The sequence below is a fragment of the Carica papaya genome, chromosome 4 (assembly GCF_054855325.1).
Source record: "Carica papaya isolate Zhongbai chromosome 4, ASM5485532v1, whole genome shotgun sequence".
In the NCBI taxonomy this organism is placed as follows: domain Eukaryota; kingdom Viridiplantae; phylum Streptophyta; class Magnoliopsida; order Brassicales; family Caricaceae; genus Carica; species Carica papaya.
In genome coordinates, this window is record NC_142312.1 from 28,163,793 (window position 1) to 28,190,333 (window position 26,541).

At 36.2% G+C, this 26,541-nt stretch overlaps 4 protein-coding genes and 1 long non-coding RNA gene across 8 annotated transcripts; 1 reads left to right on the forward strand and 4 right to left on the reverse strand.

Annotated features, from left to right (window-relative positions):
- Nucleotides 1-78: 78 nt before the first annotated feature.
- On the reverse strand, nucleotides 79-4,450 carry LOC110820803 (tornado 1). Its single transcript, XM_022050396.2, has 3 exons — nucleotides 2,947-4,450; nucleotides 1,628-2,871; nucleotides 79-1,532 (listed from the first exon to the last, which is right to left on the reverse strand). The coding sequence occupies exons 1-3, from the start codon at nucleotides 4,448-4,450 to the stop codon at nucleotides 150-152; spliced, it is 4,131 nt and encodes a 1,376-aa protein (XP_021906088.2). The 3' UTR covers nucleotides 79-149.
- Nucleotides 4,141-4,760, forward strand: LOC148266520 (uncharacterized). Its single transcript, XR_015818672.1, has 2 exons — nucleotides 4,141-4,279; nucleotides 4,412-4,760. It is a non-coding gene; the product is annotated as an uncharacterized LOC148266520 (long non-coding RNA).
- Nucleotides 4,761-6,732: 1,972 nt separating this feature from the next.
- Nucleotides 6,733-10,973, reverse strand: LOC110820742 (RNA-binding (RRM/RBD/RNP motifs) family protein). Of its 3 annotated transcripts, none has more exons than XR_015818670.1 (6): nucleotides 10,642-10,973; nucleotides 10,397-10,519; nucleotides 9,840-10,067; nucleotides 8,401-9,595; nucleotides 7,750-7,876; nucleotides 6,733-7,259 (listed from the first exon to the last, which is right to left on the reverse strand). XR_015818670.1 is itself a non-coding variant. In XM_088218681.1 (5 exons), exons 3-5 carry the CDS (start codon nucleotides 10,059-10,061, stop codon nucleotides 7,246-7,248), a joined length of 1,431 nt encoding a protein of 476 aa, XP_088074807.1. In that variant the 5' UTR covers nucleotides 10,062-10,067; nucleotides 10,397-10,519; nucleotides 10,642-10,971; the 3' UTR covers nucleotides 6,733-7,245. The 3 variants fall into 3 exon arrangements, 1 of the variants encoding a protein (XP_088074807.1); XR_015818671.1 differs by having other exon boundaries at nucleotides 7,750-7,865; nucleotides 10,642-10,972; XM_088218681.1 differs by lacking the exon at nucleotides 7,750-7,876 and having other exon boundaries at nucleotides 10,642-10,971.
- A 1,790-nt stretch (nucleotides 10,974-12,763) lies between these two features.
- On the reverse strand, nucleotides 12,764-15,645 carry LOC110820741 (putative inactive receptor kinase At4g23740). The gene is made up of 2 exons (XM_088218682.1): nucleotides 13,877-15,645; nucleotides 12,764-13,782 (listed from the first exon to the last, which is right to left on the reverse strand). Exons 1-2 carry the CDS (start codon nucleotides 15,018-15,020, stop codon nucleotides 13,130-13,132), a joined length of 1,797 nt encoding a protein of 598 aa, XP_088074808.1. The 5' UTR covers nucleotides 15,021-15,645; the 3' UTR covers nucleotides 12,764-13,129.
- Nucleotides 15,646-16,242: 597 nt separating this feature from the next.
- LOC110820877 (Protein kinase superfamily protein) lies at nucleotides 16,243-18,573 on the reverse strand. 2 transcript variants are annotated; one of them, XM_088218683.1, is made up of 3 exons: nucleotides 18,403-18,573; nucleotides 17,363-17,953; nucleotides 16,243-16,978 (listed from the first exon to the last, which is right to left on the reverse strand). In XM_088218683.1, the coding sequence occupies exons 2-3, from the start codon at nucleotides 17,864-17,866 to the stop codon at nucleotides 16,604-16,606; spliced, it is 879 nt and encodes a 292-aa protein (XP_088074809.1). In that variant the 5' UTR covers nucleotides 17,867-17,953; nucleotides 18,403-18,573; the 3' UTR covers nucleotides 16,243-16,603. The 2 variants fall into 2 exon arrangements, with proteins under 2 accessions (XP_088074809.1, XP_021906188.1); XM_022050496.2 differs by having other exon boundaries at nucleotides 17,363-17,866; nucleotides 18,403-18,562.
- Nucleotides 18,574-26,541: the final 7,968 nt, after the last annotated feature.

Consider the following 26,541-nt stretch of genomic DNA (forward strand, 5'->3'; position numbering starts at 1 on the left):
TCTCAAACTTAAAAATATGCTTATCATGGGTGTTCATTTCTTCAAAATCAGATTGGAATGATGATGGTGAAATACTAGTTTGCTTTCTAACTAAATATTGATTGACCTTAAAATCCAAAATGAGAAATATCTCTGGTACATGTATAAGATTAAAGGGGAACTTCAATTATTTCATTAGCTCTGGTAATCATGTGCCTTCTACAGATCCATGCTATGTACCCATCATCTCTGTATCTCACTCGCCACAGACCAAACTTCTCTGCAATATCTCTTCCAGTTGAGCACCTCCTATCCCGTAAAAAGTCTACCACCCATTGCTGTGCTGCTCGTAGGTCTTGTTGAATGTCCCTTGAGTTTTCTCTGGCTCGACTTCTGCCAATGGCTGCAGCCCCCATAACTCCTGCTGCTGCTGCCCCTGCTGCTCCAACTATAAGTGAAGAGTTTGCAAGATGGGCAACTTCCCTGCTCAAATCTGGTATCATTTCTCCCAACCCAACCGCTAAATGAGCTCCGATTTTAAGAGCAAACGTCAGTAGTTTCATGAATTTCTTCATGTATGGAGCTACTGACTTTACAGCAATATTATCAATGTGCATCACTTCGCAGCCCATCTGATCTTCAACAACATGCATTTCCCGTCTGAATTCACATAACATGTGAAGTCGAAGTGCAGTCATGCCAGAAATTACGTTGGTTACTAGTTTCCTTGTGTAGTTTTCCGTTCTGACAAAGTAGAACATGTTGGGTACTTTTCTTTCATCCATTTGAACATTGTAATTTACAAGGTAATTCACTTTGTGATGAAGTTGAATAAGCAGTCTGTGCTCATAGTATCTTAGCCCTTGGATCTCTTGCTTCAAATCTCTTATTTCCTGCTCAATGATCTTCAGTCTATGCAATACCACTTCCAACCCCCTGGCAATTCCTCCGAAAGTTGGCTCAACTTTGTCTATTTCATTACCTGTGGGTAAGACATGATCTGGTTCATCAGGTTCGTTTTGTGGGGAGATCTGCAGCTCCTGAGCTAGACTATATAGGTCACGATATCTTCGTTGTAGTACTTCCCGGAAATCATCATCTGATAGAAGGTCTCGGGCTAAATCAAATCCAGCTTTCAGAATAGGCCTACCAGCATCTAAAACTGGTTTCCATGTGTGCTGATAATCATACATGCTATCTGCAGGAACAGAAAGCAGTGCTTCTTTTATTTGTTGCAAGGGCACATGCTGGGTTTTTCTGTATCTTGGCGGAGTCAAGTCTCGTACACATTCTGGTCGCATGATGTTCTCGGTCAAGGTTACACCATGGCAAAGGCTCTGGATTGCTGGAACTATGAGCTGATGAATGAACCTGAGGGTTTCAGTCAGGTTCTTAGTGGAGCAGGCAAGGACATCAATGTAGTAACCTAATTGCCCACCCAGCTCTACTCTGATGTAGATGCCATTGATATTTATCGAGATGAGATATTTCTCGAGATTATATGTTGCTCCATGTTGGTTCTTCAGTGCCATGATTCTGTTGTGAAGATGCACCTGTTTTTAAAGGAGAGATAGAACATTAATGAAATACGCTTTGTAATCTGATGAACAAAAAGAAGTATGAGGGGAGGAGAATCAAGCAGTCTTGCCTGTAAACGAGGAAAGAAGCCCGGTGTGAGAAACATGTGACCTGAATCATCACATTCAAGATGCCGGCCAGCAAAGAGGCAGTCAGATGTGCTCAGTTGCCATCTCTGCTGTTTTCCTCTGCCTTCTTCAAGGATTGATGGTATCAATAGTAGAGAATTTGGGTCAGACGGGTCTTGCTCGTAGCATAGTTCTAGTTTCATCATCATTCTCACCAGGTCACTGGCATCTAAATTCTCAAATACCTTTGAACTCATTCCCGGAATCTGACTATGTAAACTTCCTCTCAAAATATTCTCCAATTTTTTCCTGCTGATGAATCCATTCTTCTCCAAAGAACTTTGCTTCCTAACATCTAGTTTTATAAGTTGAGCAAGCACTTCACCACAAAACCACTCACAATCTAAGATTAGATATCCTAATTCATCAAAGTAGATCACCTCTCCTATATGGTGTAGACATGTAGCGACAGCTCGCCTTCTCATTTCAATTTTTTCTGTATTATCATGTCTTGATCGGATTCTTAAAGGTGGAACCTCGAGCTGGCATAGTTCACCAAACTCTTTCCATTTCATGGCTGGCTTGTTATAGTTTTTTGATCTCCAGTCAGATAAGATTTGTATCAGATCGTTGCAGAGCTGATAGACTCTGGGAACTCGTTGGAGTACAGTTTTGCTTGTCTTCCGAAGATGATGCATGAGTTTACTAACTGATGCAGATGATCTTGCATCGACTGTGAAGACTGTTGGATAGAAGTCGACAAACCCTTTGAACTTGTCTCTTAGTTTCTGAATGAAACTTACAGTAGTCTGCAAATTCTGTGATGATTGATTGATTTTATCGAAATGTGTGAGGACGACAGTGACATTAGGTAGCATGCATTGTTGAACTGCTCTTCTTGAGTTGGAAACTATGAACCTGAGCCAATATTGAAGGTCTTCTTCTATCTCTGCTGGTGTCTTTGGTTCTCTATTGTTTGGTTTCCTGAACAAACTGGATATGATGAGGAAGACTGATGCACTTCCATGTCCCGGGAACATGAGGTCATGGAGGGCGTAGAACTCATGTTGACCTGCAAGATTCCACATTGAGATCTTTGTGTTTTCATCCTTGAAAGATTTTATCTTCATCCCTACTGTCCTCACAGCTTGCTCAATTGGGTTCACAAGAGTTCTGACTTGCTCCATGTAGGGAAGTTTCGAAGAAGAAAAACTCTGCAATATAGAATTGCATAGTGTAGTCTTACCTGCAAAAGGAAATAGACAGAAATTTAAATGAGGTTTCAGAAATCAGTTTAAATAAATTCTTGGGAAAGCATTACCTGCATATTCTTGCCCACAGAAGAAAACTCTGCAGCTCTTAGGTTCGGTAAGTGGCATATCCTTGAGCGAATCCACTTCAGGCTCGGTCTTCCCATTCTGGCCTAATCTTTGATAAATCCCATCTGCCTGCCCTGAAATCTGAAGTGGTGTTCTTGAAAGGTCAATGTCTTCAATCCAAGGATTCACCTGCAAAATCTCCATTATAGTCTGCAGCACTCTGTCTCCCCTTATCCCTCTGCAACCTTGTAAAGACAACCATCTCAAAGTGGCATTCTTATGTAAACTCTTGAAGATTCTGATAAAGTCATCTGGTCTCAAAGTCTGATCATCATATATCCCAAGTCTTGTCAAGCTTTCATTGGTCGTTAGCATCTGCAAGATGGCTGCAAGTCCATCTCTTCCTATTTTGGTTCTGCCTCCACCAAAGGTTACTGACCTAAGTGTAATGTTGGCTTGGAATTGCAGGGTAGAGAACCTGCTCAAAGGGCATAATAAATGCTCCACTCCTATGCCACCAAACCAGTTTCCATCCAGATACACGCTTTCCAAGCTCTTGTTCTTGAAAAGTCCAGCTGCAACATAGACTACTCCCTTGTCTTTCAGACATGTTTTCGACAACTTTACCTCTTTGAGGGACTGATTTTGTTCCAAAACCCAGCGAAATTCCTTTGCCCACTTGGATTTCAGCCTTACCCCAGTCATGTCAAGCGACTTTACAGTAGAATTCAACCCAAGAGAGCAAGCAACTCTGCAAGATCCAACAATGTCTAGTCTGTAAATCCTCAATGTGAAGTTTTCGGGTACAAACTCTACTATCTTGGAGGTTTTGTCTCCACTCTCTCCACTCCAAACATGAACTTCCATTACCCTATTTCTTCCTAAAACAGCAGATATGAGTGGTGTTGCTGTGATGGAGCTCGAGTCGAAAATTGTCAGCAACTTCAACATGGAGTTGGCTTCAATCATCTTCGAAAGCTCCTCGGCACCTTTGGACCCAATTGAATCCTCCCATATCTGCAACTCTTCCAAGCAATCATTCACTTTAAGAGCAGAAGCAAGAAATGTAGCTCCAACAGTCCCTATACTAGACTCCGAAAACAGAATCTCCTTGATCACATTGTTTCTCCTCAGAATCCCAGAAAGCTCTGATAAACATTCTGCAGTAAATCTGTTACGTCGAAACACAACTTGCTTGATATTGCAGTTGTTGTCCAGCAACAATCCAAGACTCTGCAGTAGTTCTGACTCCCATTCAACACAGTGCAACTCCAAGTTTCTGAGAGATGGCTGAGTGTCTTGTGCTGTTGCTAACTCAATGAGGATGTGGGCAAGGTGAGTACTGCTGTCTTTTTCAATGTTGATGTTCATGGAATTCTCAGTTTCTTGGTAACATCCTGAAATTGGCTGAGAAAGGTAGAAGGAAATGCTGTGAAGGTTCAGGCTTTCTGTTTTAATTGCTTGCAGAACCCATTGTAGATCTTTGAGGTTCTGGTTCTTTGCCATTTTCACACCAGATCAAGAAGCCTTTTTTTCCTTCACCAGATATCAGGAACAGCGATATCAGGAAAGTTCCATGACCATGATCACTATTACCCTTCAAAGGGTATCCTGAAATGAGCCTGCAAGTATAGCACAACAAAGGAGGTACCACACTATGCCTTTCATACCCGTCGGAGAAATATAAATTAATTATATATATATGGGGTCTTTTAAAGAATTTGGCCTCTCATTTCATCTACACATTCTATGCTGGTATTCTTAAGCTTCTTAAACCTTGATACACTCAATATATGATTCTATACTTGGGTTTAAAGGCATTCCCTTTCAAAGAAAGAAACTTTTTCTTGAAAATCATCACATTTTCTCTCTCTCTCTCTCTCTATCTCTACACTTTTTCTCTGTTCTCTCTCTTCCACTGGGATTGAAATAAATCATCACATTCAACTCACCAAATTAAGCAGTAGAAGAAAATTATTTTAACCGGGTATAAAGTTCATGACTTTTAAGATCAGGTGAAAAAAATGGAGCTTGTATGTGAAAACATGTAGGAGTGTGTATTAACCTTTTGGGGTTGTGAATAAATTAAATGATGGGTCTGCAATTGCTTTTCCCTCCATTGAAAAGGATGATGGAATCCTATAAAGGCACAAGAAAAAGAAGCAACTTTAGTGTTGGACAGGTTACCCTCATTTTAAGTGGATCTTATTTTTTTAAGGGTGTGTTTGGACATCAATTAAAAAATGTAAAAATTACATAATGCTATTTTTACATTTTTAATTGATGTACAAACATGTCCTTATAAAAATAAAAATATATATTTTATTAATACAATTGTCATCAGTATTAACGAAGATAATCGAATTTATAATATTTTGTTTAATTAAATTAAAATTTTAATTTATTAGTGTGTAAAATTATAGTATGATCAAATTAAATTTTATTTTAATAAATTACCCAACATATGTAAACAAAAAATCATTGGGGAACCAAAAAAAAAAAAAAAAAAAAAACCCTGCAAACGCGGCGTTTGGAGCTGGCCACGGTGGTGAATTATGGTCGTGTACAGCAACTGCAAAAAACGGTATAAATAGCCTCGGTTACCGTGCAATGGAGCCACATATCCGTTGATGGTGGTGATGGCATCAGCACCGTTGAAAATTAGGCTCTCTTTTCTAATACGTCCAGAGTGTGATGGGCCCTACCTTGTTAGAATTATATTTCCTTTATTTTTTTAATATTACATCCATATTTTTTATTTATCTATATGTATGTATGTATGTATGTATGTATGTATGTATATTTCACATGTTAGGTAATGGCATGTTTGGGAAATTCTATTATTGTCATTTCCATGAGAAAGTGTGTTCCAAAAAGTTGGTGCCAAACAGCTGTTTTTGGCTTCTGCTTCTCTGGTATTTATGTTCAAATAACTGTCAGCTCATTGTAGTTGAAGAAATTCATTGGTGAAATTTTTTAAAAAATAAAAATTTCTAACCCATTATATAAGATTTTGAACCAAACATGCCCTAAATGTGATTGATTGACAAAGATGAGTCTGTCTTAGTTCTACTTCTACAGCATATCAGCAGCAAGACCTGAACTTGATGAACACCCATCAAATATCATATGCACCTCTGTGCATGTCACATGTATCTGTCTCAGTCATGGATATATATATACTGAGGGAGAGAGAGGGGAGGGGGTGGGGGAGGGACCAAATAAATGGTATATAGAGTGACTTGGAAAACCAACAAGGCACATCCTGCTCTGTGAAGTTTGGATAAGAATCAACAAATTGACCACACAAGAACAGTTTTAAAACAAAGAGGAACTGAAAATTTTGGTATACCAAAATGCAATTCCATTAAAGACGGCTAAACATTGCCAACCAAGACCATCATGGCAACTCTTTATAGCATATAAGCCAAAAATTTAACCATGCCAGGAAAGACAACTAGAAAATTAAATCACAGATAGCCTCAAAACATGACCTGGAAATTTTTCCAAGGAGAGAAATTGCTCAAGAAATGTCTCAAGTCAGACAAGAAAATACAGAAGTAACAAGAAATGATCTAATGTCGACCATTGTGTTTATTCAGGTGCGAGGAGAAGCAAAATCAAATTTTCCAACTCACAATAGAAAAAGAATATGTAGTAAACTTGTTTGGATTCTCTTGTGATAAAACATGAACAAGAAGTATTTTGTAAATGAGTTTGCAGGGATATATAGATCAATATCCCGACCAATGTTTTCACACTTGTAATTCAACCAGACAAATATAATCTTAAAAGAAAAACAAATTCGGATATTATAAGATGGAGGCAAGAAGCAGCAATTTTGCCAGGCATTACAACAGTTCAAATAAAATTTTAGATAATGAAAAAAATAATAAGAGACTAGGGTTTAATGTACTACTGCTTTTGTGCCACACTGGAGATGGGCAATATAGGAACCCGGAACAATACCGTAACCCGGACCAATCTTCCTGAGTATATATCCCGCAATCTGATTTTACACTTCACTCGAATGCCAATAAAGAAGACTAAGCTTTTTACTATCAGAAGAAACCCAAAAAATGAAAATGGAATGTCAAACCTTACACAAAACTCTTGTATCTGGTTTCTCTCTGAATGCGTATACTTGGAATCAAGAACCCTCGTTAGCACTATAAGACCAAACCCTTACAAACTGAAGTATAATAATCAGGAAATTGTATGAGAAATTCACAATTCTTCATCTCTGCAACCAGATTTTCTTCACCTACAATTTACTTTTCAACATCAAAGTAACAGATCTTCTACGCAGCAATTCCTGAAATTATTATTCATGAAAGAAACACAAAAAAGAAGATTATGTGTGAGTATTGTGGACAACACTTTTTAATCTAAAAATATTAGTAAAAGATTAAGGTGATTATCATTGATAACTCTTTCAAGTTTTAATCAGTAAAAGTTACGTAGTCAACACAAAGCACCACTGCATGCGCACTGGGAAAAATTTGTTTCACTACACCATAAAGATATTCATTTTTAGGATTGTTCATTTCATGTTCGAATAAAAACGAAAGGGAACCAATTCACAAATCAATGCACGCTAACAAATGTGCAGAGCATGAATAAAATTGTCCATAACTGGTATCAAAAGCATAATTTAAAGCAAGAGAGGTAACAAGAGAAGGTCATTTATAGTTGCATAAATTGCAATGGCATATGATAGATTCAGTGGGAGTATTCTTTAATGTCCTAGCTTCATGTAAAGTCTAAAATATATTAAGAGAAAAGAAATAGGAGTAGTGCATTACTAATTTAAGCATTATGAGAAAGTAGTCCAGTTAAATCGCACAGCAAAATTTGCATCATGATGACTTCAAATGTTCATTGGACACAGTAGCCATCACATGAATTTCCAATCATGTCCCTGAAGAATAACTGGAACAAGCTAAATCATAGATGAGCATTGCAGGATACAAAATTAAACATCGGCTCAATTTATAATTTCTAAGTTACAATGTCCAAAAAGGCAGTGTCAGAAAATGGGAAGAATGTTTTGATTCCTTGAATTTAACCTTCCATGATTAGCAAAGATTGATGAACTTAAGCAAGTTCTGTAAATTCAGAAATACATCCATGTTAAGATTTAAGTTGAAGAACAGAAAAGCCACCTATCATATGCAGACAACAAAACTCTTTACTCTATTTTCTGTTACTAATTTTGAAGCTGCAAACAGTTCATTATAGATTGGTTAATCAATTAAGGTTTCTACACAAATCTAAGTTTTTAATAGCATAGTACCCTTAAATAACAACTTCTTTTAGGTTCATGCAGAAAACATTCTTTATAGGCTCGATAAAGATCAATCAAAAACTTCTTAACAACGCAATTCTTCTCGGCAAAAACTAAAATCTGAAAACAGAAAAAAGTAAGAGCTTTGTCAAATACTTAGAGAGGTTACCTCTATTTGATTGTCTACTTGTAACACTGTAGCTTCCGACATAACCCTCAGAACTTTTGGGGACATCTGAGGCTACATTTCCAAGGCCATAACCAAAAGAACCAGAGCCATCTAGTTCAGGACTCGAAGACCGCCAAGTTGAATCACCATAAACTGAATTGCTGCGATACAAGTCCCCCAAGGTACTTTCATAAGCAGCTGATCCAGAAAATGATGATGTTGGCCCCCCACCTGTGCCACTGTTTCTCCCATAGCCTTCTCCCAAGCTATAGCTGCCATTACCACTATCATAACCAACGCTTCCAGTGGTATGGACAGGTCCACTCCCACCACCTTGACTAGAAACAGGAGAAGGGCCCCAATTTACTCCATTATTTCCAAATGAAACTCCAAAGCCCCTGCCTACAGAACTTAAGTAACCACCAGAATTGGTGGAGTTTACTCCACTGTTAAGACCCCCATTTCCCCAGACATTTCGGTTTGCTGAGTTCAAAACAGAATCATTTCTTCCAGTCCCAGCATTATAACCAATAGGTGTGTTATACCTGTTTGAATTTCCACTATAATATGGACTCAGCATTCGCCCATATCCTACATTACTACCAAAGTTTGAACTTGCACTATAGCTTGGACTCAAACCTGACTCCAAGTTCATACCTAATCCATAACCAGTTGTACCATATGCAGCATAGCCACTCCGGCCACCACTAAGAGGACTAAACCTATCATCCACCCTGACCCCGAAACCTCCAACTGAGTTTAGATTATAACCCTGAGCATAACTATTAAGGAAGCTACTTGCTCTATTCAAACTGTAATTATTATATCCTATAAGAGGGCTTCGGCTTGGCCCTGGGGATAGCTCTTTCGGGACTGCCCTCTTAACCTCAACCATTTTACCATTGAGTTCATGAAATGTTTTATGCAGCACTCTATCCACTGCATCCTCAGCATCATAAGTGATGAAGCCAAACCCTCTTGGCCTTTGCGTGTTATGGTCATACATCACCACAACATCAGTAATTGTACCAAACTGATCAAAGTACTTCTTAAAGTCACTCTCAGTAATAGAAGATGGTAAACCTCCAACAAAAATCTTCTTTGTGCGCCCATGTCCAGGAGAACCATGAGGGCTGCTAGCAATTCTGTTTAAAATGTGTTGATCATCTCTGGGTACAGCCTTCTTTGCTTCAACCTGAAAAGTGAGAAACGACTAGCCAAAATCAAATACATTGTCTCAGTTTGAAAGCTAACAATTCTAATCAGATTATACCCAAATCAAATTATATAAGGCCACTGCTGCATGACGAGATTTGAATTAGAATTAACATCTCAAGACTACAAGTTTAGACATTTGGACTCATTTACAGCTGAACTTCAATAAATTCCTGATTTACATTCAAATCCTTAAAAGGATATTCTGAGACTATGCAACTTACCGAGCGACCATCAATCATGTGCTTATCCATGATTACTCTCTCGGCAATAGCAGGATCTGCAAAGACGATGAAACCAAAGCCACGGGCACGGCCAGTGGCACGATCTCTCATGATCACTGCCTCCACCACCTCTCCATACTTGCTAAAATATTCTTTGAGACGTTCTTCATCTGTGTCCCAAGAAATCCCACCAATGAAGAGCTTACCAAGATCTGATTCCATCTTTTTCTACAATCATCACCCCATCAATCAATTATTTAAACCCAATACCAAAACAGTAGGCAGAAGACCACACCATTTGACCAATTCATTAAAAACAGAACTATCCACTTAAATTCCACAACTTAACTTCACAATTCAATGAGAATTTCTCATCAATCAATCATTTTCAAGTCTTCCGCATGGGAACCAATCTAAAACCATGTAATCACAAGTAATCGTATTGATTACACATTAAACCACGCATTATAAGAATCCAGATTGCAAGACCATAATCTTCTAAAAGAAAATACGGCAAAGATGACAATACGCCAAAGTAAAACTGACAGAAAAGATACCTTATATGATAATTTAGACAGAACCGGATTGGTGGCCTGATCAAAGACAAAGTGGGTGATGGTCAAATCCAATATAGGATCATGGGATCCTTCAACAAGCAATCAGAATACAACCCACAATTCCTGATAATCGAAAAGGCAAAGCAAATGAAGCCAAACGGAGAATTAGGCGGATCAAATTAAATACCCATATGAGATTGAAGAGAGATCAAGAGGAAGGACCCAAAAAAGGAAAGAAAATTCACCATTTTGGAGATGACCCAGAGGAGAATATGAGGGGAAACTAAGATCTGCGAGAAGGAAGAGGAAGAAGAAGAAGAAAGAAAACAGGGCAAGAGATGTTGTTGTTCATTTTATTTGTCTAAAAGCTCCTCCTCCTCTCTCTTCTTCTTCTCTCTCCATCTCTCTCTGTTTTTATTTATTTTATTTATTATTATTTTTTAATCTTTCTTTGGTTATTCCACTCCTCTTAATTAAATCAAGAGAAATGGAATTTGTAGCTAGAGAATAGTCAGAGAGAGACACAGAGAGATTATATATTAATAGAGAGAGAGAGAGAGATTGGCAAATCCTCTGGTGTAAGAATATTTGGAGGAGCCTAAAGAGTGATGACAGAGATGATGACCTTTTAAAAAAAAATTTTAAATTTCATTTCAAAAATAAAATATCATTTTTCTAATTTTTATTTTTCCATAGAAGTTAATGGAGGAATATTTTTATTTTTCACAAATATCTTTAATTTTTAATTTTAATTTATGTAACTTAATGGAGTTTTTTTTTTAATTTAAATTACATATAATAAATTATTCCTTGCATGTTAGAACCAAAATGAAATTATACACAAACTTTTTTTAGCCTTGTTTTCTTTTTCTATATGCATATAAATAATTGAAAATATACTTTTTTGAATTACTTTTACTTTGGTAATCATAAATTTATTTACTTTAGAGGGTGGACAAAAGTTTGATTTTTTTTTTTTTACCATTAAAACAAGTTTTATTTTTAATTAACCTTTTTTTTTTATTTTAAATGTCAATTTTGCATGTAATATTACATGAAAATTGTACATGAATCAACCATATGGATACCCTTGGAAAAATTCAAATTGGTAAGTAAATTAAACAAATTTCTGTTTTTGATTTGAATCCAACTCATATGGGTAAAAGACCTAATTCAATAAATAAGATGCAATGAGCTCAAACAAGATTATTTTATTGTAATTATAAAATAATATATGAAAAAAAGATATAATACAATTTGTAATAATAATATAGTATATAACTAAAAAAAAAATTAATTTTGTATTTTTTAAAAATTCTCAAATTAGTTACTTAAACTACCTAAAAAAATTACCATTTTACTGAGACTGAGAATGACAAAACAACTACTAATTGAATTAATGTTTTGGTTAAACCATCATTTCACCTTGCTTCTTAAAAGCACTTATTAATTGTGGATTTGGTCTGTGTTTAAAAGCTAATTAATTAACTGCTGGATTTTGTGTATAAATTTATCTACCTTTACACCATTCATGGAATTAGTCTAAATTATAGCCTGAAAATTCATGACAATTATTTTTATTTATATATATATATATTAACTAAATTTTATGATTTTATGTATGAAATTCATATAAATTTTTTTAAAAAATACCTTTAAAATTTTAATAATCTTAAATATAATATGAGAGTTAGATATTGACACTACCAGTTTGGTGACATGCTTTCTAACCACATCTTCACAAACTTAAAAATGAAAGAGCTTAATTAAAAAAAAGTCCCACCCATTAAAAGATTATCAGTCAAGATCAACAACAAGGCTTCTATTTCAAGTGTTAAAAAAAAAAAAAAAAAAAAAGGGCAACCTAAATCTATTTGATAAAGTGGTTTTATAGATACATAAATTATTTCATCCCCTACTTTATACTTTATATATATATATATATACACACACATATACATATATACAAATTTGTAACAATTAGAAAAAGAATTGACTAACTATCATACAATTCTAACTCAAAAATATTGCAACTAAAGAATATTTAAAAAAAAAAGAATAAAGAGGAAAAAAATTAAATATTAATATAATTTTTTTTATTCAAAATTTTTACTAATTTTTAAATAAGTAAATTCAATACTTAATTTTTTAAAATAATAAGTATAATCTTTATATATTTATCGCTTATTATTTTTTTAAATGATAGGTAAAATTTTATAAATAAAATTTGATATATTAGGTATACTTTGTATATAAACAAGTAAATACAGGTGCGACAAAATGTATTAGTTACGAATAATAAAAACATTGAATGACGTAATAAATATATAAATTATTGTAGATCTTCGTACTTAATCGATGTGAGATTAATATTTCTTAATACGTTTTAATTCCTTGTAAGATTGATAGAAGAGATGACATTTGAGAGAAAGCAAAGATTTAGCAAACAAGAGCTGCTGAGATCTTTATCTACTTATGTTAATTTTCTTAACAGTAATTGTACTAGTTAATCAAAAGATACAAGCAAGCATAAGCTAAGACACGTACTTACTCTCAAGTATTAGCTAAACTAAGAACATTCCTTATACTCCAAATCCAACTCACTCTCCTTAACTACCATCTGAATTGGCTTCTTCTGCCTTTATTATAAGCTACCATCAAAGCTCTTCCTGCTCGAAAAAGCTAAAACTGAATTACTCTCGAGAAAAGACTAAAAAGGAACAAGACAATTTTTCAATAGTTTGATGCAGGAGTGTCCCATGTCTCTGGAATGACATTGTTGAGCAAACAAGAATCGAATTGACTGGAAGTGAAAGAAGACATCGATGAAAAAGAACGATCTTCTTGTGCATTCACTATCTCCTCTAACATCTCCGCAACTTCTTCCATGGTTGGCCGGTCTTGAGGCGAATGTGACACGCATTTAAGGGAGATATTGAGCAAAGGGAAAGCCATCCATTGCCTTGCAGCTATATTCACTTCCTTGTCGAAAACTTCTCCAGTCCATTCTTCCTTCACCACAGCCTTAACCCATTTAGGGAGGTCTATTCCAGTTTTCTCGACTGTTTTTCCTGTTAGCAGCTCGAGTAGGATGACACCAAAACTATAAACATCTCCTTGTTCGCTTGGAAGTTTCTCCGGAGCTGTATAGCCATTAGATGCAAAAGGAAGAACCTTTTTTGGGTCTAGGAATCTTGAAATTCCATATTCACTTATTAGTGGTTCCTTATTTTCATCCAACAGGATGTTTGAAAGCTTGAGGTTGCCATGAGGGATAATCTCCCTACTGTTGGATCTCTGATGTATGAAGTTTAGTCCCCTTGCAATGCCACGGGCTATCGATACCCGAAGTTTCCAGGAAAATTCTGTCCGTCCTTCAATATAATCTGAAGGTTACAAACAACAATCTCTGAGATATTCATGAAAAAAATCTTGGAGACAAAGCATGAATTAAACCAAATGTGAGTAATGAGGGTATACTTTCCAGCAAGTTGAATAGGCTGCCATTGCTTTGATACTTGTAAATCAGAAGCTTTTCTTCATCCGTTGAATTGTATCCGACTAGGGGGAGAATGTTGGGATGTTTCAAGTTCCCAATTTTTCCCGTTGTGCTGGAAAATTCTTCAAACGAGACCTGCAAGTTTTTCAATCTTTTGACAGCATAAACATTTTTGTTCTTTAGTGTAACTTTGTAAAGGCTGCTGCAAATACTCTCACCCTGCAAATCAGCTGTGCCCTCGATGAGATCATCAAACGTGAACCTCTCAATCTCTTCAACAAAGAATACAAGATCCGATTTCTTTCCCTCCAGCTTCATTTCCTCTATATCCTTGATTGGAGAAACTCTCAGAGGAGAGGCCTGAAGAGCCTTTAGAATCTCCCTCTCTTTGGCTAATTTAGCAGTTTTCTTGCTCAGTGAACATATAAACAACATGAACAGTCCAATTCCAAGAACCAACAGCAAGAAAATGATCCAATTTGTCGACCATTTGGACTTTCCAGACGGAGAAGAACTCTTAGGAGCCTCTGCTGGTGGTGACACTGAATCTGTTTGTTCCATCAAGTTTCTGATGCTACTCATCTGTAAACCCTTTGGATTCATTGAATGCTTTTTTACATGCTTAAACTCTTTGTTGAATGATGGGAGGATGCACGAAAAACAATTCTTGGAGATATCCAATCTCCTGAGGTGTTTCAACTTTGATAGCTCCACAGGCACTGTCCCACTCAAGAGATTTCTGCTGAGGTTCAGATAGGTTAACTTTCGGCAATCTGATAATGAATTAGGAATACTTCCGTGGATGAGATTATTTGCTAGGCTAAGAACTTTCAGGCCATGGAGCTTGCATAAGGAATCTGCATCAATCCTGCCACTAAGATTCAAGCTTTCTAGTCTGATTTCTGTTATCGAGGTTCGTTGCAGATTGCACTTAACACCCTTCAAGTTACATGGGCGTGGCAGAAACAATCCGTTCAAGCTTATCTTGACACAGTTTTGAGGATCAACAGCTCTTATGAACTTGAAAAGGTAGTCAGATTCCAACATCTCATCTGCGGTAGAGACTGTAAACAAGAGATGAAGGACTGCTAGTCCTGTTAGATATAGAGCTTGCTTAGTCTGCATCTCTAGTAGCCTTCACAGTTCTTTGCTGACCTATCAGTAATCAAACACACAATCATGATCATATCTGGTCCTTTCTATGATTTCTTTTTTGAAGATTTCTCAAAACATATTCTCAAATGATATGTAGTTAATTCAGATCATACACCACCATCTCTTTGTTCTTTTTCAGGATATAGACATTTCATTTTGTTCTTCCCAAAGTTTTGAAGTTACAGAGAACTGCAGTCTCAAATGAACAAATCCAGTGATTTGATATCTTCTATGCAAATATTATAAGTAATCCATGTCTTGTCTGTTTGTTTGGTAATTGCTGAAAATTGGCAGTTCCAATGCTTCCACCTCTGCCTTGTTTGGTTATCTACTAATAATTAATTGAAACTTACACTGTAAAACTAATTACTTATATGAACTAAATTTCTAATCCTACCACCAACCCTGTTTCTTTTACATGGGACTAAAAAACTTCTTATGCAGAAACAGTTTCTTTTCTTTATCCAAGTAAGGTTAAGGTTCAGGTTTAATGCTAAATAGGGTTTGAAATTAATCAGAACACAATTAAAAAGATCAGAACGAAAAAATTTCTTTTCGACCAAGTAATTGAAGGATCATCGTATATAGTCAAAGTTCCGTGTCATCTGAAAAGTAAAATATTGAATCATTAGCACTCCAAAACAATACTTTTCTCCTCAAGAAAGACCTAACAGATCAAGATATTTTTGCTCTAATTGTCATCTTCTACCTTAAAAGGATTATTATTCAAGTCTTGTGCATTGGGAACTCACGGACAAAAACCTACCAATGTCAACGAAAAAAAGTTTAGTGTGAATCCATCCTTTCTTGCCTTTGGAAATGGAGGCCATGGCAATCCAGTTCAAGCCAGGTAAGCAATACTTTTCCAACAAATATGAGTGTGACAGCAAAACAACAAATATATATATATATATATGTTATAATTACATTTTATATTATAATTACAAAAAGTTCCTCTGATTTTTGAAGGGTTGCTTCTCCAAGGCTGTTTTTATGAAAGAGTGAATTGTTTGCTTCAGAGTCTCAATCACTAGTTGGCAAACCAAACTAGAACATATAATAAACAATTCGACACATTCATCCTACCTCACCATTATATATATGTATATATATAGCATTTTTGACTTCATTCAAAATAATCCAGCTCAATAAGAAAACCTTTCATACAAGAAACTAATAGACGAAATCTCAATAATCTTCAACCGTAAAATAATAATATTGAATATTTTTGTAGAAAGTTTCTATGTACAGATTCAACAAAATCCCCCACACAACTATACAATCCAAATTCTTCCTGGACTTCAAACTTATCGAATATTTCTCTTTTTTGAAAGAGAAAAAAGAAAAGGTAATAACAAAAAAAAAAAATGAATGCCATCACCTTAAAATCCCCAAGAATAATATTCATTAGACTACTGATTAAGAAAAAAAAACAAATGGGAAAAGTAAAAAAAAAAAAAACATATTCGGCTGGTTTTGCCATTCATATAATCTGTGATCCTTAGATCATTAACAAGCACTATCTTCTTTAGTTGTCGTCATCATCAGCATCATTAGTTTTCGTCATTATCAATTCCATCAAAGAAGGGATCTTTCAGAAGCTCGGATGCAGAGGGTCTTGCACGCGGCTGAGCAAGGCACTTCTCGATGAATGCCTTCACCTCTGGATCCCTAACTTTGCTCAAAGCCTGAGGTCTCACTCCAGATGATACCTTTTTGTATATCTTGGCTACACTGTCACATTCACTGTAGGGAATTTCCACTGTTACCATCTCCAACACACACATTCCGAATGAGTATATGTCAACCAATTCTGTGTAGTCTTCATCGTAGAGCTCCGGTGCCATAAACTCTGGGGTGCCTAGAATTGAATGCGCTATGTGACTCTTTCCAGTTACAGCAGCCAAACCCAGATCACCAATCTTGACCTATTGATTAAGACAAAATGACAATAAGCAATACAATTTCAGACTAGGTCTAAGGAATAGATACAACAAGACTGTTCATATATCTTATGTCTCAATGAATTACTGTATATAGACAATATCATGTTCTAACTGAAATCCAGCAAAACTAGATTCAGAAATTCCCAGCTAACTTCTCCATAGATTTTGTGCATAAGAATTTATATGAAGGAACATCTCTCAAACCATTACAACTTCTTTCATTAGCTTCAAAATAGCGTATAAGAATCATTTTCCTTTCTTTTCCTTTCCTATGTCCTTACTGTTTTCTCAACAACCAAATATGTCCATCAACTAAAAAATCAATTAACAGAGAAAATTAAAAAAAAAAAGGCAAAAACCACATACCTGACCAGTATTGCCATTGACAAAGACATTGCTACAATTGAGATCCCTATGAATGATACAAGGCTCATGGGTATGCAAATAGTCCAAACCCTTCAAAATCTGCTTTGACCACTTTTTCAAAGCCTTCATAGAAACATGTCTGTGCTTCTTCCTGTACTCCCTCAAATTCCCAGAAGTACAAACCTCAGTGATGAAATTCAGATGGTTGTGCACATCATCTCTCCATACCTTGTACAAAGAGATGATATTCTTGCTGGTTAAGTTTCTCAGGAGTTTAACCTCAGAGTAGAGCCTGTCAATCATGGCTGGATCATTGGAAAAATTCCTCAGCTTGACTTGGTTCCATGCCACCTCTATGCCTTCTTCTTGATCAAATGCACGGTAAACTTTTTTAACAGCACCACAGCCGAGCAATTCACTGTACCGGCCATACCTGCCGGTAGGATCAACCTCCACAAATGGCTCTGCGTCCTTATCAGATGGGTCAGGATTTGCACTTGGCATCTACATTCAATCAAGATTATGAAAAAGTATTAGCTGAACAGAGAGACTTTTGCTTGATCTTCAAGTACACCGAACAAGAAAAAGAAACTAAAAATCCAAACAAGAAAAAACTAGGTTAGACCATGAAAAAGTGATTCTTTCTGATTTTCTTTTAATCCAAACATGTGGGAATTATACAAAGATTACGAAATTATATCTAACAGAAAAGACCCCGTAATCATAATTCTCAAAGAACACAGAATCTTGACCTAAACATGGAAGAAAAACGATGATAAACCAATATATTTTCAAATAAGACAGACCAACAAGAAACATAATGAAATCTCCCAAACAAGTTCCAATATTTACAAGATCAAACCCACAAAGAAAACAACCTCAAAGCAAGCAGAATTGAACAATCTCTTTTGATAATAGAAGAAAACAAGAGATTTTTCCAAAATTAAATAGGGTTTAAAGCTTAGACAATCAAGAAAATAAAAAAAAAAAGATAAGAGAGATGAAAAAAAAAAAGTGAAGAGAGAAAAGAAGATACTCACCATAAACAGAAAGCGTAAGAAGAAAAAGATGAAGGTTCTTGCTAGAAGAAAGTAGCCAGAAGCTCTCCGCCAAAAAAGCAAGTTTACAGAACAGAAAGTATGGAGAAAAGTTGAAGGGTTTTGGAGGTGGGTATATATAGGAGGTTGAGAGGTTTAGTGGGTTAATTATGATTAATTTAATCAGTATTAGGAAATTAAAATGCCGTTTTAGATTATAATTATACTCCTCCTCCATAACGGTCTACCTCAAAAAGATATCCAAATAAAAGGAAACTCAGGAAAACTAATTCCAGAATTTAAATAATTTAAACTAATTATTTAATTAACGAAAGCGCATGAATTAAATCCGATTTTGATTTCTTCTTAGGGTTCTCCCACTGGTTTAGGGATTTGATCAGTAATATCCAATTCGTTACAGGGAGTTCCAAACAATAATCTACTGATAAAGTCAACTTTCTCAGGTTTAAATCTGGACCGTTCATGTCGGAATCTGCGTCTTTTGGGTTGATCCCACATGGTTTCTACGGTCCAGATTAAGCTAGAGACTCCCAGTAGATTGGGTGGAAAAGAAGTCCACTCTCTTCCAAATATTTCTGTCGGTCCAGTCAACGCAGCTACAGGTATGGCTTGTTTGGCTTGCAAGAAAATTTATGATTTTCTGTTCTTCCAGTTAAAGAATCATGATTGGATTAAGATAATCCATATTACTAAAATTAAAAATATATATATATATATTTTAGACCACCCAAAATTTGGGTGATTATTTAAAAAATTATATTTCTTAATTGGTTGGATAATAATAATTAGATTATACAAATTCAATGGATTATATATGTAGTTTAATGATAATTTGGATATAAATATCTGTAATTTAATCCCATTATTTAAATATTGGCCTGCCTCAAAGATAATTATTACTCGCATGAAATTTTTTGTCAAGGATAATAATTAGTAATTAAGCATGATATTAGCTGTTAAATGTATCTTCAAAATTAAGATTAATATATATACATACATTTACATATATATGAATTCGTATACCCCAATATAATTATCAATCATTATTAATGCCTAAAAAGGTAATTTTGAATCAATCAATAAATATATGTATATATATATATATATCTAACATATTAGATAATTATTGATCACGGGAAATCCTTAATCAAGGATATTAGGTTAGTGATTAAGCATTGTATAACTAGTATTCAACTAACTTGAAAAATAATTAAGATATAAAAATAAAAAGTGATTTATAAATTAAGTGCATGTAATTATATATATATATGTGTGTGTGTGTGTGTGTGCGCGCATTTGTCTTGTGATGCCATGCATGCTTTTGCATGAATTATGAATAATGCATGAAGCAACATGTGATCTCTTTTACCATGTAACGTAACATGTGAAGCATGTGAAAACGACCCATCTTCGTTCAATGCACTTGTCTAATGTATATATATATATGTTTTTAGCTATTAATTATTGATTAAAATTGTCAAATACTATAATAATCAATATTATATACTATTTAAAATCTTAAATTGATTTGTACAAGGTTGGCTCATCATAATTGGAATCATGATACAGCTGGAATATGAATGTGTGTCTGTATATAAATATATATATATATATATATATATATATATATAACGTCAAGTATTGTATTAGATTAACTTTACCTCATTAAAATTAAATTTATTTTTAAATTAATAATTATTGTAAATAAAAATATTGATAGATTTGTATAGTTTAAAAATTTTTACTTTATAACTATATTTGTGATATTTAATTTAATAAAACATATAATTTAATTTAATAATATATTAATCGTACTGTAACGAATAAATTATGATAAATATTAATTTTAATAATTAATTTTTATTAATTATAATTATCACAATAATTAAGAATTTGAATTAATTTTTTTTAATTTTTAAAAAGATAAATAAATCATTAGGAATTACTAGGGGCGGTGCCTTGTGTAATTAGAAGTATAATCTTAGAAAAAGAAAATACTAGTTACGTATAAAACTCTTTATATATATATATATGTATATATATATGCATGAGAACCTTTTAGTTAATCTTTTGGCTTGACACATCATTATGTTATTAATTTGATTAATTAATTAAAAAAGTCATATTATAAAAAAAAAATATTGATGAAATATATTATTTCTATGTAAACAACATAACATGTTTAGACCTACTTAATTTGTTCTGTTATGAAATGTCAAATGAGTTTACAAATTAAAATTTTAATTTAACTTAATATTGCTATTAAATATATATTATAACATATATATATATATATGATGTTTGCATGTTTGTATCTAATGTACCAATATATATATTTCTATATGCATAATGTGCATATCAATATATCTAATTTGTTAATATATTATATATTATTGAGATCAATTTATTTGAATAGTGAAATAAGTTTAAACATATTTAACTTGTTTGAATCAATTTTAACAAATTTGAATGTATCAACTCGTTATAATAACCTAAATCTATTTAGATAAAAGTTACATTGTTAAAAGGAAATAAGGTCATAAATTAAGTGCGGAAGCGAAATAATAGAATTTAGAATGCCCAATGGAGTTACAAGAATGACCATTCTAAAAGAACAAACAAAAATCAAAAAAATAAATAAAAGACAGTATGCTGAGCATTCTAGGACGACTTTCACGAGATTTTGAAGGGAGTTCAGGTGGTGAACTATTCACAACTCTCTTATTGATCGGGATCTGAGTCTTGGTCCTCTTGATCTGAAATAGTTAATAAAATGGTGAGCTATACTAGTCCAGTAATAATATCACACTATTCACCGATACAGAAACTGAAGGTTGGTAAAAATCATAAAACAACCAATAGAACTCTTGATTTAAGTAAATTCATTTATTGTAAGGAAAATAATTTATTGCATATATTTACTATTGCAAAATTTTCAAAATTGACCTATAGAGACAATAACTCAAATAACATTCCAATATCATATTCAAGTAAGTAAGAACAATAATTTTTTTTATTTGTCTACTGATATCCCTATGAGCCCATAGAGATATCCCACTATGCGTGAACCAATATCCAATATTGTCGACTAACCGACTGTCCCCATACTTCGTCCGATATGAGGGTAAATTAGGCAGTCCCCATACTCCGTCCAGTATGGGCGCCAAAAATACCATTCCACGATACCCCATTAGGTATGAAGCAACATTCACGGTAGGGTTCCCTATATACCCGGTCCATCCATCATCTTTCAGGATATCCAGTAAGGCTACCATTCATTAATTTACGTGACCAAATAATTTTTCATTTGCATATTAATTTTTAATTTCACAAATCAACCGTCAATCACGCAAGATAAACAATATATATATCAAGGAAGCACAACTAAATCGTTTAACCATTCCAATATATCATAATGTATTTAAAGTTGTAAATTTAATAATTAGTTAGACATGACAATTAAAGAACTAACCGATTCCAGCTCTATTATTAACCTGTAATTATTCTCAAGTTTCAAAATTATACAAAATACAATATTATCGATTATTAAGCTTCAATTCCATAACAGAAAATAAGGTGAGAGATTCTTATCCGAATCAGTATCTAAAATATCGAACTTTCTACTGCGCCTATTGGCGGTCCCTGGATTCCATGAATTTTTTTTGCGGATATTAAAACACGCTTCATGTACCTAAAAATACCCAAAAAAATCCAAAATCGATATTAAAAACCATTTTCGGCCAATTTTGAAATTTCAGCACAGTGGCACTGTCGTGCTCCAGCAATGGCACCGCCATCCGCGGCCATGGTTTGTCTTGGTCTGACCAGTTTCAGCCGATTTTATACCCATATATGCGAGAAAACACGTTAGGGGTCTCAATTAGCCGAAAAAAGTTAAAAAAACAGAAGCCTACTAGCAGTAGGATTTTTTGGTGTGGCGGTTCCGCCAACTCACCTTCGCGGCTGGGCATTTTTCTTCAGTCAACCTATAGAAAATAGAACGGTGAACACAATTGTAGATAAATTGCACGAAACAGAAAACGGGAAACGGAAAACAGGAAGGGGCTCATCGGAGGCAGTTGCCAATTTTGCTTGCGATGGCGCCGCTGGACTGTCCACAATTTTCGGCTCATTCATCATTTTTTACTCTGATTTGGCTACGAGGGTACTTGAAATCAAATTCCGAGCGGATAGGAGAATTTTTACCTTTTTTGATGATCAGATGTGGCTCCGGCGCGGCAACGGGCAGCGGTCGGCTCCCTTCTATGGTGATTGGTTCTTATTCTCCGAGGGGAGGCTGTCGGCTAGGGTTTAGATTTGGTGTGATGCGAAATATTTATACCTGTCTCGCGTAAATCTGGACCGTTTATCGCGTTTGATCTTGACCGTCTGATCGTGTTTACAGAGAAAATGAATTTATACCATTCATCACAATTTGATCTCAATCATCCGATCGTATTTAAAGAGAGAACAAATCTGAACCGTTCATCATATTTAATTGCGACCGTTCGATCGTACCTAAGGAGGAAATGGATCCAGACCGTCCACGCACGCGGGAACGCTTCCGGGTTGTCCAATCACGGGGCATGCAGATCGTCAGTGTAGCGCCCGGTCCGAGAAGGAGAAGGAAAAAAAAAAAAGAAAGCCACGTCGGCAGCCACGTCAGCAGGCCCGGTCAGCAGTCCCGGCCAACCGGGGCTTGCCACGTGGCAAGACCACGTCGCTCCGAAAAGGGGCCACGTTGGCGATCCGCGTGGGTGCGATCTGACGCCCCAGATCAATCGCGCGATCGGACGGCCCAGATTAAAACGAAATGGACGGCTGAGATCAAAAGGCAAGGGGTTATAAATAGAACCCCCACACCAGACCACAAACCCTAGCCGCCTGCCGCTCGCCGGAGAAGACGAACCAGAGGCCGACCGCCGCCACCCGCCGCCGCACCGGGGAAATTTTCGACCGCTGATCGAGGTAAATTTCATACCCCCGACTCGTTTTTCCACGCTGATTCCTCCTGTGGCCAAATCGAAGCCAAAATCCCGGCCAAACGGCCGGAATACGCGGCCGAAGACCAGCGGCGCCGCCGCGCCCCCTCTCGATTTTTTCCTCCGACGAGGCCCTTCCCGGCCTCCGTTTGATGCAATTTTTATATCACCGTGATCACTATTCTTTTCTCTACAGGTTGACCAGAGCCGAATCACCAAACCCCGAACCTCACCGGAGAGCCGCCGCACCCGAGAGCGCCGCCGCCGGTAAGCTCCGCTTCTCCGTGATTTTTTGGCCCCCCGAGGGCCCTAGGGTTGTTTTCTTGCAGGGACCGATGCGAGTGTGGCCGAATTCGACCGGAAACGGTCGAAAACAGCCAACCCGAGGCGAATCGCCGTCGCTTGCGGCGGCGCCGTCGCCGGAGCACGGCGGAGCCGCCGTGCCGGAGTTGCGATATTGGCCAAAAAGGGGCCCTGAGCCTAATTTGAGATTTTTTGGAACACGTGCAGGTACCGTTAGTGTGTTTCAGTTCCCTGGAAAAAATTCAGGGAAAATTAGGGACGGCCTGTAGGCGCACTGTGAATCGTATTCGGATCCCGAAAACAAGTAAGGACCCCTCACCCTATTTCCTATCACGGTATTAAAGTTCAAAATAATAAAACGGTATTTCTTGAATTAACGAATGTGTGAAATTGCTTAAGGTTGCTAATGGAGCCTGAGTCTAGTGTGATTGATGATTTACTGTTATTTGGCCTGTTTTACAGCTTTAAATGCAGTATGAGGTTTGATGTGTTTATTTTATAGTTTCGTGTGCAGATATTACGTTTTTATTGGTTATGGGTTGAATGATTGAAAAACTGATACCGCATGTTGTCTGTTTGGCATGAATTACGATTTGCTTGTTTAAAATGTGAATTGATAATACTTACTGAGGAAGAGGAAAATGAAAGATTGTGTAGACTGATAACTGTATGATGGGGTCAGCCTGACTAGATATCCTGGGAGATGGTGGACGGACCGGGTCCGTAGGGAACCCTACCGGGATTGTGGTCTCATATACCGGACGGGGTATGGGGACGGCCCGTTTCACCCTCATACCGGACGGGGTATTGAGGTTTATGGTTTTGGCGCCCATACCGGACGGGGTATGGGAACGGCCCGTTTCACCCTCATACCGGACGGGGTCTTGAGGTTTATGGTTTTGGCACCCATACCTGACGAGGTACGGGGACGGCCCGTTTCACCCTTATACCGGACGGGGTATTGAGGTTTATGGTTTTGTCGCCCATACCGGACGGGGTATGGGGACGGCCCTGGAAACTGATTATGAATGTTAAAGGTTAACGGGTAGCGGGACTCCTATAGACCCCCATGGATACTAGTAGGTTGGTAAATGAGAAAAGGATATGTTGTATAATGATTGAATTACAAAAGACGTGATAAGTGCTATGTTTTACAACTTATATTATTCCTTGATTGTGATAATGTTATTGTTTTTCTTATATTGTTTCATGAATTCCACCGAGGTAAGTGGATGGTAAAGGTTTTATCATAAATAAAAGGATTTGTTGTAAATCATGCTCCATTGGTCTTTTGTGTTTTTCTACCCACCTTTACCTCCGTGACGACGAGATATCGTGATGTTCTTACTGGGCTAGTGTAGCTCACTCCTTATTTAACCATTTCAGATCAGGAAGATATGGTTCCCGAGCCCGTTCCGCAGGAGGACGACGAAGGGGATGCCTAGAGACTCTGTAGTCATACTCATAGTTTTATTTTCGAGTTTCTCTTTTAGTTAGTTTAATCTTTTATATTTTAAGTACGTTTTTAGTTTTCGTGTAAGGGATGTTAACTGAAATTTTGATCTCGCTTCCGCATTTTATGTGTTTAAATACTCATTCCATTTTAACATTTCGGGGGCCGTTACAGTCAGCATGGCACTGAGTCAGCGTGTCTTGCTATGCGGCATGCTCCGATTCGTCGAGGCTAGTGACTGGGCAGTCTTACATGGCACAATTTTCTTTAATTGCATTCTAACAATCAGTTTTCGATTTTTCTTTCAAAATATCTTACGAACTAAAATTTTCATCTATTTTTTTAAAAATTATTTTCAATTTCGTCCTAAACCTATTTTTTTCTTCATAATATTATATTAAATTAAATTTTATTAATTTCAAAATTATATTTTTATACAAAATTTTAATTTTAAAATTAATCTCGGGTCAAATTCCGGACCCGAGTATTACAACTATCATCCCCTTCAAGAAATTTGGTCCCTCAAATTTGTCTTCCTCTCACTCAATTAAATAATTAGAGATCTAAGGCTCTGAAGTCTTATTCTAGTTCCCATGTGGCCTCTCTGTATGTGTGATTCTGCCATAGGACCTTAACGAATAAAATTTTTCAGTTGCGGACTACTCTATTCGTTCGGTCCACAATGCCCACCGGTACCTCTTCATAGGACAGATCCTCCTGCAGTGAAAGGGGCTCGTGGACCAAAATGTGAGAGGGGTTTGAGTTATACTTGCATAGCATGAACACATGGAACACATTATAGACTTTGGATAGTTCTGGAGGTAGTGTCAGTCTATAGGCAGCAATTATCCAATTATGTCTAAGATTTCAAATGACCCAATAGATCGAGAATTTAGTTTTTCTCTCTTGTCAAACTTACTGATTCTCTTGAAATGAGTGATCTTAAGGAATACTCGATCACCTTTCTCAAATTCTAAATCCCTCATCTGGGTGTCCAAATAGCTCTTCTGTCTGCTCTAAGTAGTATGGATGTTCTTCATGATCTTAACTATTTTGGTTATACTATCCTCCACAAGATCTGGGTCGAATAATTTTTTATCACCCACATGTTCCCAACAGATCAGTGATCTGCATGGACGGTCATATAACGTCTCGTTGGAGCCATGCCGATACTTGTTTGGTAGCTGCTATTGTAGGTGAACTCTATCAAGAGTAAATAATCATCCCAATGGCCCCGAAGTTAATAACACAAGCTCAAAGCATATCCTCCAGTGTGCAGATTATCCATCGGTTTGAGGGTCAAATGTAGTGTTAAGAGACAATTTCGTTTCTATGACTTGCTGAAAACTATATCAGAACCGAGAAGTGAACCTGAGATCTCGG

Excerpts from the sequence above, each read along its gene's own strand:
- LOC110820741 (XM_088218682.1), bottom strand. The coding sequence starts at position 15,020 with ATGCAGACTAAGCAAGCTCTATATCTAACAGGACTAGCAGTCCTTCAT. Across the intron at positions 13,783-13,876 it reads CCTATTCAACTTGCTGGAAA|ATTATATTGAAGGACGGACA; the intron begins GTATACCCTCAT and ends TGTAACCTTCAG.
- LOC110820877 (XM_022050496.2), bottom strand. Across the intron at positions 16,979-17,362 it reads TCAATGGCAATACTGGTCAG|GTCAAGATTGGTGATCTGGG; the intron begins GTATGTGGTTTT and ends CTTAATCAATAG.
- LOC110820803 (XM_022050396.2), bottom strand. The coding sequence starts at position 4,450 with ATGGCAAAGAACCAGAACCTCAAAGATCTACAATGGGTTCTGCAAGCA. Across the intron at positions 2,872-2,946 it reads CTGTGGGCAAGAATATGCAG|GTAAGACTACACTATGCAAT; the intron begins GTAATGCTTTCC and ends TTCCTTTTGCAG. Across the intron at positions 1,533-1,627 it reads GCTTCTTTCCTCGTTTACAG|GTGCATCTTCACAACAGAAT; the intron begins GCAAGACTGCTT and ends CTTTAAAAACAG.
- LOC110820742 (XM_088218681.1), bottom strand. The coding sequence starts at position 10,061 with ATGGAATCAGATCTTGGTAAGCTCTTCATTGGTGGGATTTCTTGGGAC. Across the intron at positions 9,596-9,839 it reads ACATGATTGATGGTCGCTCG|GTTGAAGCAAAGAAGGCTGT; the intron begins GTAAGTTGCATA and ends CTCACTTTTCAG.